Source organism: Mercenaria mercenaria, chromosome 5, assembly GCF_021730395.1.
Source record: "Mercenaria mercenaria strain notata chromosome 5, MADL_Memer_1, whole genome shotgun sequence".
Taxonomy (NCBI): domain Eukaryota; kingdom Metazoa; phylum Mollusca; class Bivalvia; order Venerida; family Veneridae; genus Mercenaria; species Mercenaria mercenaria.
The window spans coordinates 83480196-83493949 of record NC_069365.1 but is presented as its reverse complement, the minus strand read 5'-3'; the positions used below and the strand labels follow the sequence as shown (position 1 = coordinate 83493949).

Genomic DNA, 13754 nt, shown 5'->3' with positions numbered 1-13754 from the left:
ATTTGCAGGACTACAGTTGCTAGAATAACGGCAGCAGTTATACTAGATTGCACATAACAGGGACAAAGGTGAACAGCCAGACTACGTATTTATTGGACAAGCTTTGCATACAATGTCTATTTCGCTTAGATGAACCAATTCGTGATACATCCTATCCTAAGACTAGAGTTAGGCGAATTGAATTTTGAGTATAAGCAATCATGGGTACTTTTAAACTAAGTATGGAGGTAGAACCACCAACCCGCAGGTCAGTTCAGTATACGGTAGGTATGACATTGGCGAAGTTCGAACATCAGCAAAAAGGAGAAAACAGCCAATACACACTCACATTATAAGTAATTAAGAAAACAGAGTAATAATAATTACATGGTTTTAGGCACTTTTACTTTGGAAAGTACATTGCAAAACATGTGCTGTCTGTTGACAGTGCGCTCGACTATTCGAAAAATTGATGTAAGTATGGGGTAAAAATAAACCAGAGATTTTCAGAGAAAAGAAGAAAAATAGATAAGACAAACAATGTACCTGTATCTGTGGAACTGGATAAGTCTTGCACTGCACTAAATGGCAATGTGTAACTCATTATTATTATTATTATTATTATTATTATTATCATCATCATTAACTAATTTCTACGTCAAAAAAGGGCCATAACTGAGCTTAAATGCTTGTCCTAGTTATGTAGCCTTACCTACATATGGAGACTGTTATAAGAAACAACAGGTTAATGTTTCAAAGCCATAAATTATGTCAAACAATTTACACAAAATACTTAGTATGGCCTGGTACGAAAACTGGACCAATTTTCAATTTCAAAAAGAGGCAAAAAGTTCAGACACGTATCTTTGACATAGTTGCATACCCTTGACTAAAGATCATGACGATGAAAAGGCCAAATGTCAAATAGTTTTGACAAAACATGGACTTGTATGAAAAACCGAACCATTTACCAAGTCCATAAAGGGCCATGATTCAGCCAAAATACTTAGCAGAGTTATGCACTCTTGTCTACAGATAAAGACAGATATAATAAACCAGTGTTTAAAGTTTCAAAGCGACATATCAAATAGTTTAGACAAACCATGGACTCGTACGAAAACTGAACCAATTTCAAAGTCCCAAAATGGCCAAAATTCAGCCAAAATACTTGGCAGAGTTAAGTACTCTTGCCTACAGGTAGATGTTTTTATAATAAACAAGTGATGAAAGTTTAAAGGCCATATGTCAAACAGTTTACACAAAATATAAACTGGTATGAAAAACTTAATCAAGATTTGTAAGTTAAAGGGGCCATAATTCAGACAAAATCCTTGATGGAGTTATGTACTCTGGCCTAAAACTGGACATGGTGATGGCACACAAGTGTTGAAAGTTTCAAAGTTTTAAGTCAAAATATTTTGTCAAAATGTAGACTGGTAAGAAAAACCGGACCAAGGTATACGCCGACACCGACGCCGTGGTGAGTAGGATAGCTCTACTTATTCTTCGAATAGTCGAGCTAAAAAAAGTAATTTTACGCCACCAGTGCTTTCATTAAAACCCAGAAACACTGGTAATAACTGTCTGAAAGTAATGCTTTATGAGCAAAACCAAAAGAGCGTCTCCTTACCTTTCTGTTCACTTCACTTGTGAGACCATACCCATGTGGTCGTGTTGCCATTGTAAATCAAAGTCTGGAATAGAAAACAATTAATTAGAAACCGGGATAATTAAATGATCTTTGTTGGGACTATGTTTTGTTTGATCTATGTCTGCTCATTTGACATGACTGCGATTCTAAATCATATTACGGAATGACTGTTCCTATACCTTCAAATAACTTCCGTGATAAACAAAACTGTTTTGTCAATTCGACCTTGCGGTTTAAACAAGATGGTCATGATTGCTCGAAATCGCTCGCATGAATACATAACATAAGCAAGCGCTTTCATTTGAAGTGATTCCTACGCCCGCAATGCCGCTTTGTCTGGACTGGTAATAAAAACGTGTCGTGTTTAAGTTTCAATACTTTGGAAATATGTATGTGCATCTATGTATTGTCTAAAGTCCATGGACGCATACCTCTGCAATACCTCAACTCAACTTAAAAAGATGTCACGCACTTTATGGTGAAAATGTGTACAAAATTTCACAGGAGTTCATTTCAAACTGTGGAAGTAGTCTGTGCTACAATCATCCATGTACTACTTATGTTAGTCTTTGCTGAAGGCCAGTAACTCTGCAATGCCTGGACCAACCATGAAATTCTACACGTGTATATTTCTGGAATTCCTTCTAAAGTTTCAGCAGTTCGCGCCACAAACTCCCAAGTAACCAATAAAACATGTGTCCAAGGGTGTGTAACTCTGCAGTCTAGTTCCAACCATGAAGAGCAATGTGCCGAACAAATATGGATTTTCCGCTGGAATCTCCTTAGAAGTGCGGGAGTAGAGTTTGTACCTCTAAGTTCCTGCACAACGGTCCGACCCACCAACAAGCTAGCCAACAAAACGTCCGCCATTCTCGCATACAAGGGATCTACTATGGTTCCCTTGTTGAGCGTTCGCGTCAGGATTTTGACGAACCGCTGATGGATAAGAATGACCGACCGCAAACTGACTATCATAAAAACGCGCAGGCACGCAATCGCCCGCACGCCCGCAAACAAAACATTCGTTTGTTAGTGTATACATTTAAAAAAATATTTCCATCGCCGAATATAAAAGCGACGGCCTTAGCTGCTTTCAGCTCTTAAGATCATATCAATTAGAATTTTCTTCAAATTTTGCAAAGCAATAATGTCAAAAACTGTTATTCAGTTATATGCGACCGTCAGATCATGTATATACATGTGATAAGATATATCATTTTCTAAAATATATCCATGCCGTAATATGTATCCCGCATAAATGCCATGACAGACGTTATACTCGTACAGTGTAACTGCATCATGAGGCCATTCATTATGTACAGTTTTATAAGGTTATTTAACATTGTTCTGTACAGTACCGTACGGAGATATATTTGGACGAGTACCCAGCTGAGAAAACCATATTGGACGAGCCGAGTCCAAATATATCTCGTATTGTACAGTTCAATGTTAAATAACCTTTTTATTCTGTATCTCTTTTATAAATATTGTATTTCTGCTTTCCTGATTTCAAGACGCATAATCAAACTCTGTACATAGAGCGCCTAACTTCACCCGATTTACATTCGGAACATTTTCACGAGTTCCGGCTTTATCGTATGTTTAATATGGGACTTTTTGAACCGTCCAAATACAGAAAAAAATATAGGTTTTTTGTACGCACGTGCGTCTAATAAGGTAATATATTGTACGGTCACGTGTTGCAAATGAACGTTCGCGATTGGATAGATAAAATAGATATAGAATAAATGTAATTATTTCACGGACAAAAGTTCCGACTTGAAATGATATGAAGACCATTGCACAGATCGTCTGTCAAAATTCAAGGGTGATGAAAGTTCTGACGTTCGTGTACGCTTTGGGTCAAAATAATTTAAAAAAAGCATATATCGTGTTTCTTGAAAGACCTTGAGTTGCATGTTATATAATTTCAAAGCTGTCTGGCAAAAAAAAAATACGGTGGCATTTCGAAATTTATGAGAGTTATGAACTATGTATACGCTAATCTGCACCTAGGAAGCGAAGGACGTCAAACAACTCAAAAGTTTCAAATCATCGTTTATTTGAAAACTTCCTCTTAAAAAAACAACAAACAATTTAAATTAATATGAATTAAGGCAAAGCCTCAAAGCGAGCTCAAAGAAATCGGAGTTAGCTAAAAAATTAAGCATCTTTATTTGTCACAATAAAAATATTTCACTCAGTCACAGAATTCAGGAGAACCTATCACTTGAAAAAGTCTACATTTAGTGTCACTACATTGTAACAGTGATTATCAACTTTGCAAAATTTATGGGAAGCCGTGTCACGGTGAGTCATTAACGCGTCCGTTTCTCTTTCTGCTATTATGACATTTTTTCCATTTTTGACCGATGCTTGATCTTTTAATGAAACAATATTTTTTCAAACACACTGGAAATCATTCTTTCATTATTGTTGAGTGATGAATAATTTTTTAGCAATTGAATGAGTTCTGTATTCACTCCGGAAAAAAGTACTTCCTTGAGCACCATCCGCTAGGGGCGCTTAATATTAAAACTTCCGACGAAACTTTTCAAATCCATCACCAAGTGTGCAAGTATATTTGCGTTACCGTAAAGCTCGATTCTCGAGCAGGCCCTTCGGGCCTGCTCTTCGAGCTCGCTAATATGAAATAAGGCAAAGCCTCAAAGCGAGCTCAAAGAAATCGGATTAAGCTAAAAAATATATGCATCATTGTCACAAAGAAACTATTCACTACTCACAAGAATTCAGGAGAACCTATTCATTTGAAAAAGTCTACATTTAATGTCACCATACCTATAACAGTGGATGTCATACGTTTGCAAAATTAATGGAAAGCCGGTGTCACGGTGACGTCATTATCGCGTTCCCTTTTCTTTCTGCTTTTCCATTTTCTGGCCAATTCTTGATCTTTTAAATTAAAATAATTTTTTTTTCAAACAAATTGAAATCATTCTTTCATTATTGTTGACTGATGAATAATTTTTAGCAATTGAATGAAGTTCTGTATTCACTCCGGAAAGAAGTACTTCCTGTGAGCACCTATCCGCTAGGGTGCGCTTTTTAAAAACTTCCGACGAAACTTTTCAAATCCAATCACCAAGTGTGCAAGTATACTTGCGTTACCGTAAAGCTCGATTCTCGAGCAGGCCCTTCGGGCCTGCTCTTCGAGCTCGCTATAAATCATTCTTAAACACAAATTTTACCGACATATTTTGTCATTTTTATTTTATTACAACATTTATGTTTGATATTTAGTGAAAGTTCTAACATTTTTGTCGAGCCCATTTGCGGTGAGCTCGACGTATGTGCGTTAGTGCGTGCGTCCGTCTAATTTTGTCCTCTCCTTCAGTGAACTTTTAAGCACAGGTTTATTTCATAGGCTATAACTCGTATCGTTTTAAAAAAAGTGTAATTGATTAAAAAAAAATAAGTTTTAGCAGTATATCACCAAATCACAGAAATGTTTGGTAAAGTAACAACATTTTTATCAACAATCTACCTGTCTAATACATGTTAAAATATTGAATGTTTGCCCTTTGCCGACCAACCCATGAAAATTGGTCCGATTCGAAATATTTCGATATATAGATTTTGTCTGCAAGATTTATTTCATTCCTTTACGGATTCCATTTATATAAATAATTATATAAACATTTAAGCTTTAGAATGATAACAAAATTATTAAAATCGGCCGATGTCTTCACTCCCGCATCTTGATTTTTAAATTCGAAGCCGTACTTTCCAAGCACATGACGAGCCGATGAAAACCTGGACCTTTGTGAAACGGACCCTTGACCCTTATCTCAAAGGTCACAGTTATGGTACAAAGGTCTGAAACGATCTTGTCTAGGGCATAACTTAAACATGCATTTAGCAATCTTTTTTATATATATTTGGCATTGATAATAACCTCAATGAAACATATATTGGCACAGCGCACAGGTTCTTACCTCAAAGATGAAACTTACACAAAGGGTCATGTCAGATATTTCTGGTGCTCTGCCTTTAACTTGTATGGCGCTTTTGCTTTTCTTTGGATGAAATGTTTGAGTCGATGTGTCAACAAACGGGGCTTGATATTATTACTCTAATGGCACGAACATTCTAGTTTATATGAAGAACTTGATTTAAACAATATTTTTCACATTCATGTAAATGCATTACATAGAGTTTGGGGTCTTCCTTAACATGAAATATTGGTGGTACCTACGGTTACGGTTAGGCACCTGGCTAGAACCACCAACCTTTCCAAAACCTGCTGGATGGAATTCCTCAAGTGACGACCCGAGCAAAGCTCGAACCCATAGAGGTGAGGGCCAAGCGATTCGAAGATAGTTACCGTGTCTTTCGATAACGGAGGCCATTGTAACAAGGTAAAAAGGAAACGCTATGGATATATCAGGGGGTCTAAGTACATACTGGCTGATAAAGGGGCATTCGCCCCTCGAAATGCATTTAAAAAAAGGATCGTCACTTTAACATGCACTGTACAATAGTTACAGTATCGTCCCCTTTAAGAGCCTCTGATCAAACTTCCCAGCTGTCATTCATAAAAGTGGTAAGCCGGTGTCGTAAAAATCACCCAGCGTAGCAGGTCGTGTCAGTTTACGGCTTTGTAAAAATGAAATATTTATCTATTAAGACATAAAGCTTATACTGATGATATCATAAAAGTTGTTTATTATTCATTTAAAACAAGCGTAAAGCATTCGATTTTAACCATCAAATAAATACAAAGTACTTTTTTAAAAAAGAATTGGGAAAAGAATGTAATGCTCGTCATTGCTCGATGAATTCAATGTGCTTGAATCCTAAATGTGCTTGAATCCTAAATGTGCTTGAATCCAGATGAAAACGTCACAACCGCAATTAATTGTAAAATTTACTTATTTTGTACTGTGTGACTAACGCGGTAGTGTTTAATAAATAAACACTGAATCATCCTTATATTTTTAAATCTCTAAATTCAATAGCTTATACATAACTGTACTTCCTCCATCTCTTCACAAGAGGGTCATGATTGCCCTATCTCGCTCACCAGACTTTAACAACTAAAACGCGTATAACTAGATCCATTTCTGCCAAATTACTTTGAAAACTGGCTTCTAAATTTCAGAATCGAATTAGTGTTGTGGGTGATGTTCGAAGATTTTTTTTCTACCATTTTAGTTCTAGCTGCCATGTTTTGGTATCATCTTGACAATTTTCGTGAAAGGGAACACAAGTCACATTTGTACAAAATTATTAATGGGCCGTTCCATGAGAAAACTTGTGTTAGTGACATGATATAAATATTGCATAATAAGTAATTCAAAATACTTTTCTTATGTTCATACAGCAACTAGAAACAGGTATATTGTAATATAGGTATGTAAGGGAAATCAAATTCCACCGTATTTTACAAATAAATGTTATTTGTGTTTTTATGGCAAAGCACCCATGCATCATTAAAATATAGAGATGTGTAGATGAAACCAAAAATATACGGTTAAGTTATTTTTCAGTAAAATCATTTTAAACTGTTCCTGAATATTCAAAGATATGATTTTTAGTAAGTGATATGCAAAAAGATTGAAAAATACACGATATGCCCGGCGACGTCATACTGCTTTCATGACGTTCTTAACGTCAAGTCTAAAAATGCCCCGAGGTGACTTACTTAAAATTCTTGTAACTCTAGAAGTAGAGAAGATTTTTGTCACTAATACAGGTTTTCTCATGGCCTAACTAAACTAAAGGAACCAGCGTGGGAGCCATCTGGTCTAGTCGCGTAATGGCTGCCAGGTATTTGAACACTAATTTTTCACTTGGCATGGCAACAGAGATCTAAATTGAGGCTAGTTTTTGTTTAAATTTCATGGTGATGTATTGTTGACATTTTGGTAGGAAAAATGGGAGAGCAGCTTGTATTTGGTGAAGTCAAGCTCAATTTTAGTATGAGTAGTACTTCCAGGTCACAGCAGTGTGATTTTGATGTCAGTTTACAGTAAGTAAATGTGACCAGAGAAATCTTTCTTAGAAGATACATGACCCCTACTTTTCTCTTCATTTTATATCAGTTTTATCATAACTCTTTAAAATGAGGTAAGGATTTGTTCTCTGAAATGGGTCTAGCTATGTTTGGTAGCTCTTTGAAAAAGGTCAGTTTTATATAGAATATATAGGGGAAACTATTTAGGCTATTGTGACCTCATGGAATGGCCCATTTGTTGTTGTTTTTTTTTAACAAATTAGAGGTCACCTGTTTTTGACAAGCGGTTCGTTTAAAGATTTTTCTACTTTGGATTCAGCCCTTTTGTGCAGGCAAGAAGAACGAGCTGAACAATATTTGAAGAGGACCACTTTAGATATATTTATACCATGTTTCATTAACTCCCGCCGAATGGCTTCAGAAGACATTTTGTTCGAAGAAAATGTTGACACTGGTTGATGGACGACGGACAGTGAGTGAACACAGTACTCTGTGCTCTGGTGAGCCAAAAAAGGGCAAAATCTGGATGCATGACCCTTTAAAGAGAACCTTACAAAAGCATTGAACGCGTAAAAATATTCACTTTTTACTGCACATGTACGCTATCGAGATAACATTGAGGTACAAGTGGCATTTTTGAAATGTTACAACAAGGAAATGTTAAATCAAGATAACATCTGAGGAATGCATAACTACTTGATGAAAACATCCATCAGCTAAACTACTGTTAAGGTATACGATCCACAAATAAGCAAGTTCTATATAACAGTGCTATTAAAATATATCAAATATTGATGCCTGGTAAGCTCATATAATTTTAGTATCATTTGAAAGTGTTTTGTCAACTGGAAAAGAAAATATAAATTACATTACAAAAAAAAAATATATTTTTTTTTTTACTTTATAGTGTATAACAGTGTAAGATTTATCATTTCGCAGTCAAAAAAATATGACTGTAGTGATTCGTGCATATTATTCCTGGTCATCTTTTTACTAATTCTTGTTCAGCAGACTCGACTCTTTCAAATGATACAAAACACAAGAGCTGTCCGTAAGACAGCGCGCTCCACTATTCGGCGCTTTGACAGTAAAATGAATTTATGTCTCAATAAGAGACCTCTACTTTAAAAGGAAGATACACCAAGATATAAAAAGACCTTTTTCTCCGGAAAGTGGAGCTTAAAAAATCATGGGATCACCAGGCTTCGATATGTTACCTATTTGTGGATCGGATACCTAAAGGTAATGGTTCCATAACGACAATTGGCATTTTCAGCTCGTATGAGATTTCCCTATATGCTTTAGTAGGCACGCGAGAATACGTAAATAACACGGGAATTGTCATCTTTCAATAGAACACGTGACCACGCGGGAATTGCCATCTTTCAATAGAATACGTGACCACACGGGAATTGCCATCTTTCAATAGAATACGTGACCACACGGGAATTGCCATCTTTCAATAGAATACGTGACCACACGGGAATTGCCATCTTTCAATAGCACACGTGACCACACGGGAACCTCCATCTTTCAATAGAATACGTGACCACATGGGAATTGCCATCTTTCAATAGAATACGTGACCACACGGGAATTGCCATCTTTCAATAGCACACGTGACCACCCGGGAATTGCCATCTTTCAATAGAATACGGGACCACACAGGAATTGCCATATTTCAATAGAATACGTGACCACATGGGAATTGCCATCTTTCAATAGAATACATGACCACACGGGAATTGCCATCTTTCAATAGAATACGTGACCACACGGGAATTGCCAAAGAGTAAACAACGTTCTGTAAATCAAATGGCCAGCTTCATCAAACGAAATAAATCTTCATCCAAAGTGGGGATTCGAACCAAAAACATTTTGCTAGTTAGTTCCCTTCATCGTTTACAAGGTTCGACGTGCGCTGGGTGAGTAAGGGGCTGGGATGGGGGGGGGGGGATGCAGAGCATAACTAATTTGAAAGAAGACCATACAAGGGGATGCTACAGACCATAGTAGCACGATCGACACGTCATGCTACTTTAAATAAAGTGGAACTGACTGTGAATGTGAACTATGTCAGCATATGCCGATGCACGAGAACCAGGTATACATGTACTATGTCGGTACAAGCTCGCTACAGGCTGAAGCATGAACATAATGGACTATATCGTTACAAGTTGGTACATATGAACAATGTCGGTACAGGCTGGTATATACCACTGTTTTATGTCGGTATAGGTTATTGCGTGTACATGTCATGTCGGTGCCAGCTGGCACTTGTAAACTTTATGTCGATATATATGAACTTTATGTCGGTACAGTTTGTTATATATGAACTTTGTCGGAACAGGCTGTTAGAAATGAACTATGTCGGAACAGGTTGTTAGAAATAAACTCTGTCGGTACAGGCTATTAGAAATGAACTACACGTATGTCGGTACAGGCTGTTCGAAATGAACTATGTCGGTGCAGTTTGTTACATATGAACTTTGTCGGAACAGGCATAGTTGGAACAGGCTGTTAGAAATGAGCTATGTCGGTACAGGCTGTTAGAAATGAACTATGTCGTAACAGGCTGTTAGAAATTAACTATGTCGGTGCAGTTTGTTACATATGAACTATGTCGGAACAGGCTGTTAGAGATGAACTACACGTATGTCGGAACAAGCAGTTAGAAATGGACTATGTCGGAACAGGCTGTTAGAAAAGAACTATGTCGATACAGGCTGTTGGAAATGAACTTTGTTGGTACAGGCTATTAGAAATGAACTATGTCGGAACAGGCTGTTAGAAATGAACTATGCCGGAACAGCCTGTTAGAAATGAACTATGTCGGAACAGGCTGTTAGAAATGAACTATGTCGGTGCAGTTTGTTACATATGAACTATGTCGGAACAGGCTGTTACAAATGAACTACATGTATGTCGGAACAAGCTGTTAGAAATGAACTATGTCGGAACAGGCTGTTAGAAATTAACTATGTCGGTGCAGTTTGTTACATATGAACTATGTCGGAACTGGCTGTTAGAAATGAACTACACGTATGTCGGAATAAGCAGTTAGAAATGGACTATGTCGGAACAGGCTGTTAGAAAAGAACTATGTCGATACAGACTGTTGGAAATGAACTTTGTTGGTACATGCTGTTAGAAATGAACTATGTCGGAACAGGCTGTTAGAAATGAACTATGTCGGTGCAGGTTGTTACATATGAACTATGTCGGAACAGGCTTTTAGAAATGAACTATGTCAGTACAGGCTGTTAGAAATGAACTATGTCAGTACAGGCTGGTGCATTTTCATATGAAACTAATGCCGGTTTGTACATTTGCCCGTTTTGTAGGTACAAGCTGATACATATAATTTATGTCATTACAGACTCTTGCATATTCATATGAAATTGATGTTGGTACAAACTGGTACGTATGGGCATTGTCAGTACTAGCGGTTACAAACAAACTGTGTAAGTATGTGCTTGTACATTAGAATTGTGTCTGTAAGGCTGGTACCCGTAAACTATATCGGTTTAAATTAATTCGTGAATGAATGAATATATTTTAACGAGTCGGTATGCATATGCAGTACAGATCCGCAATAATATGTAGAGTTAAGTCAACATTAAAGTTATGTCCCATGCACCATCAGAAACGTACAGAAAAAAACTTGCTAGAGAGACCAACTGCAATAACAGACCACTTTTCAATTTTTTTTATTTTTTTTTTTTTTTTGTATTGTTAAAGAACAAATAGTTTGTATTAAGACACCGTTGTGTTAAGAGACCACGTTTTACTCTCCGTAGGTGGCCTCGTAATACACGTTGTTCTGTACATGCAAGTTCGATACAGGCAATATCTTTTAACAATTGTGTTAGTAATAAATCAAATTATATACACAGAATCATAAAATTGATAAGCCTCACGAGGTAATTAAGTATTTGAGCTTTTTGAATGTCCCTCACAGGTCCGTATTTGAGTTTTTTGAATGCCCCTCACAGGTCCATATTTGAGTTTTTTGAATACCCCTCACAGGTCCGTATTTCAGATTTTGAATGCTCCTCACAGGTCAGTTATTTAGCTTTTTGAATGCTCCTAACAGGTCCGTATTTGAGCTTTTTGGATGCCCCTCACATATCTGTATCGATCCTATCAGGTCCGATATCTGCGGATAATTGATTTGCAATACTTAAATAATCGATAGTGATACTAAAGATAAACAATTAATTGTATGAATATGATGCCTTTCATATTGAAATCAAGTTAAATTAATTTGTTAAGCCTATTCATCGCATTAATGAGCAAGGGAAACCTATTCTTATGGGTAGTCAAGAAGATAAATTATGTATATATTCATCGAAATGATATTTCCATTATATTATTTTTAAAATTGAAACGCATTAAAAATCTTGAACGAATTCATGTGCCATGGAACTATTTTATACAATGAAGAAAAGAATGGGTGAAAACAATGGGGGAAAGGGGGTTTCCGTAGCTAAGTAGTTATGCCTATGGTCGCTGACTTCAAATCACTTGCTCCTCATCAATGTGAGTTCGAGCCTCGCTCGGGGGTTTGATTTTTTTCATGTGAGGAAGTCATCAAGTTAGCTTACGGAAAGGTCGGTGTGTTCTACGCAGGTTTCCATTCCCCCGCCCCCCCCCCCACCTTCGATGATTTAAATGCATGGAGAGGCACCTTCCTCCACTATCAATAGCAGGAAAGTCGCCATATGGCCTATAACTGTGTCGGTGTGGCGTTAAACCCAACAAAAAAAAGAGAAGAAAACAATGCCACAAAAACAAATAACCTGTCCGATTCAAATCGAAACATTTTAAAAATTCTAAAGCAGTTGAAATGTTTTCCGAAACGGACGTTTTTATATCGGATACGATCAAAATTATATAACAAAATGCAGATGGCTACATGAATCACAACACGAGCTCCACGTGCGCATGTGACAAAGGGCATGCATCGAGTAACTCAAAGAAAAGAAATAGAGGTTGCGGGGTTGGTTTTTTTACATTTATTGAGTACATGTCCTGATGTCGGTAAAATACGCGTGCAGCCTCCGACGCTCCGGTGCATCTGAACAATATCGCTATTGAAAACCTGCGTGCAGCCCTTGATATTCTAGTTCATGTAAATTCTGTGTGCGTAAAGTTATGCGTGCAACATTTGGCAATCTTATGCATGCAGCCTTTGGCATTCAGGTTTTATGTGAACATTGTCAGCTCGAAAGACCCGAGTGCAGCCTATGACAGTCTGAACCATCGAATATACCTTGCAGCCTGTCACAGTCTGGGGCATGTTAATTTTGTCAGTAGATCTACTAAACCCTTATAGTCTTTGACAAATTAGCCGCGTGAATTATTTAGTTTGTGCGGAATCTGCGTGCAGCCTTTAGCAGTCTGGTGCATTTGGTAATTTATAACGGTACCAGCTAGTCATGTGTGTGAACCAACTAGCAGAATATGAACCACTTTAGTTTTTAGAGGATATTGCAAGATAAATTCTTCATATTCCCCTGGCCATTTTGTTTACCGTAGTAAACAATCCTACACAGTTCGTCATTTCCATGGCAACCAATGGGTCTGTAAGATTTAGGAGCAATTTCTTAATGCACCTTTGGCAATGCACAACTTCAAGATTGTGTTCTGAAACATCAAACCTGTTCCTTCACTTTTGCTAACACCACAAACACTGCGAATAATGCACAATGGTCGATTAAATGAAAAACGGATGAGCCAGTCAAATTATCAAAGCAAAAAAATAAAAGCACCACGGAGACAATATGTACAATCATCCATTCATACAAGTAGGATAGAAAATGTCAAACAAATTATAATAAATGTCAATAAAGTACATGTATTCCAGTGAAGAGAGAAAGTTTAACAGTCCTTCCTTTGACAAAAGTTGAACAAGTGATAAGTTCAAGCCGTTTTTACACATGCTTATCAACTTTTCACACTAATTGATTATCGTGCATGTGTTTGGCGCGTATTTGCTTGTTAATTGAATATATGTAGAGTTTTAAGTTTAGGTTATACTTCCATGGTGGAAAAAGACCCAATGTGTCTCAATGGGCGTTATATCCAACATGGGCGGGCACTGGCTGAAGCACCAGCGTTTCGCACGACAGTCTGATGACACCC

At 37.2% G+C, this 13754-nt stretch overlaps 2 protein-coding genes across 2 annotated transcripts in view; both read right to left on the bottom strand.

Moving 5' to 3' along the window:
* The window catches only part of LOC128557185 (uncharacterized), a 423236-nt gene that overhangs the window by 316546 nt on the left and 92936 nt on the right, over positions 1 to 13754 (bottom strand). The window lies entirely within an intron of this gene.
* Positions 1 to 13754, bottom strand: part of LOC123557790 (muscle-specific protein 20-like) — a 34703-nt gene that overhangs the window by 14681 nt on the left and 6268 nt on the right. Inside the window, exon 2 of the mRNA XM_045349478.2 lies at positions 1610 to 1673. Within this exon, the coding sequence (XP_045205413.1) occupies positions 1610 to 1660 (51 nt within the window). The 5' untranslated portion in view covers positions 1661 to 1673. The remainder of the gene's footprint in view (positions 1 to 1609; positions 1674 to 13754) is intronic.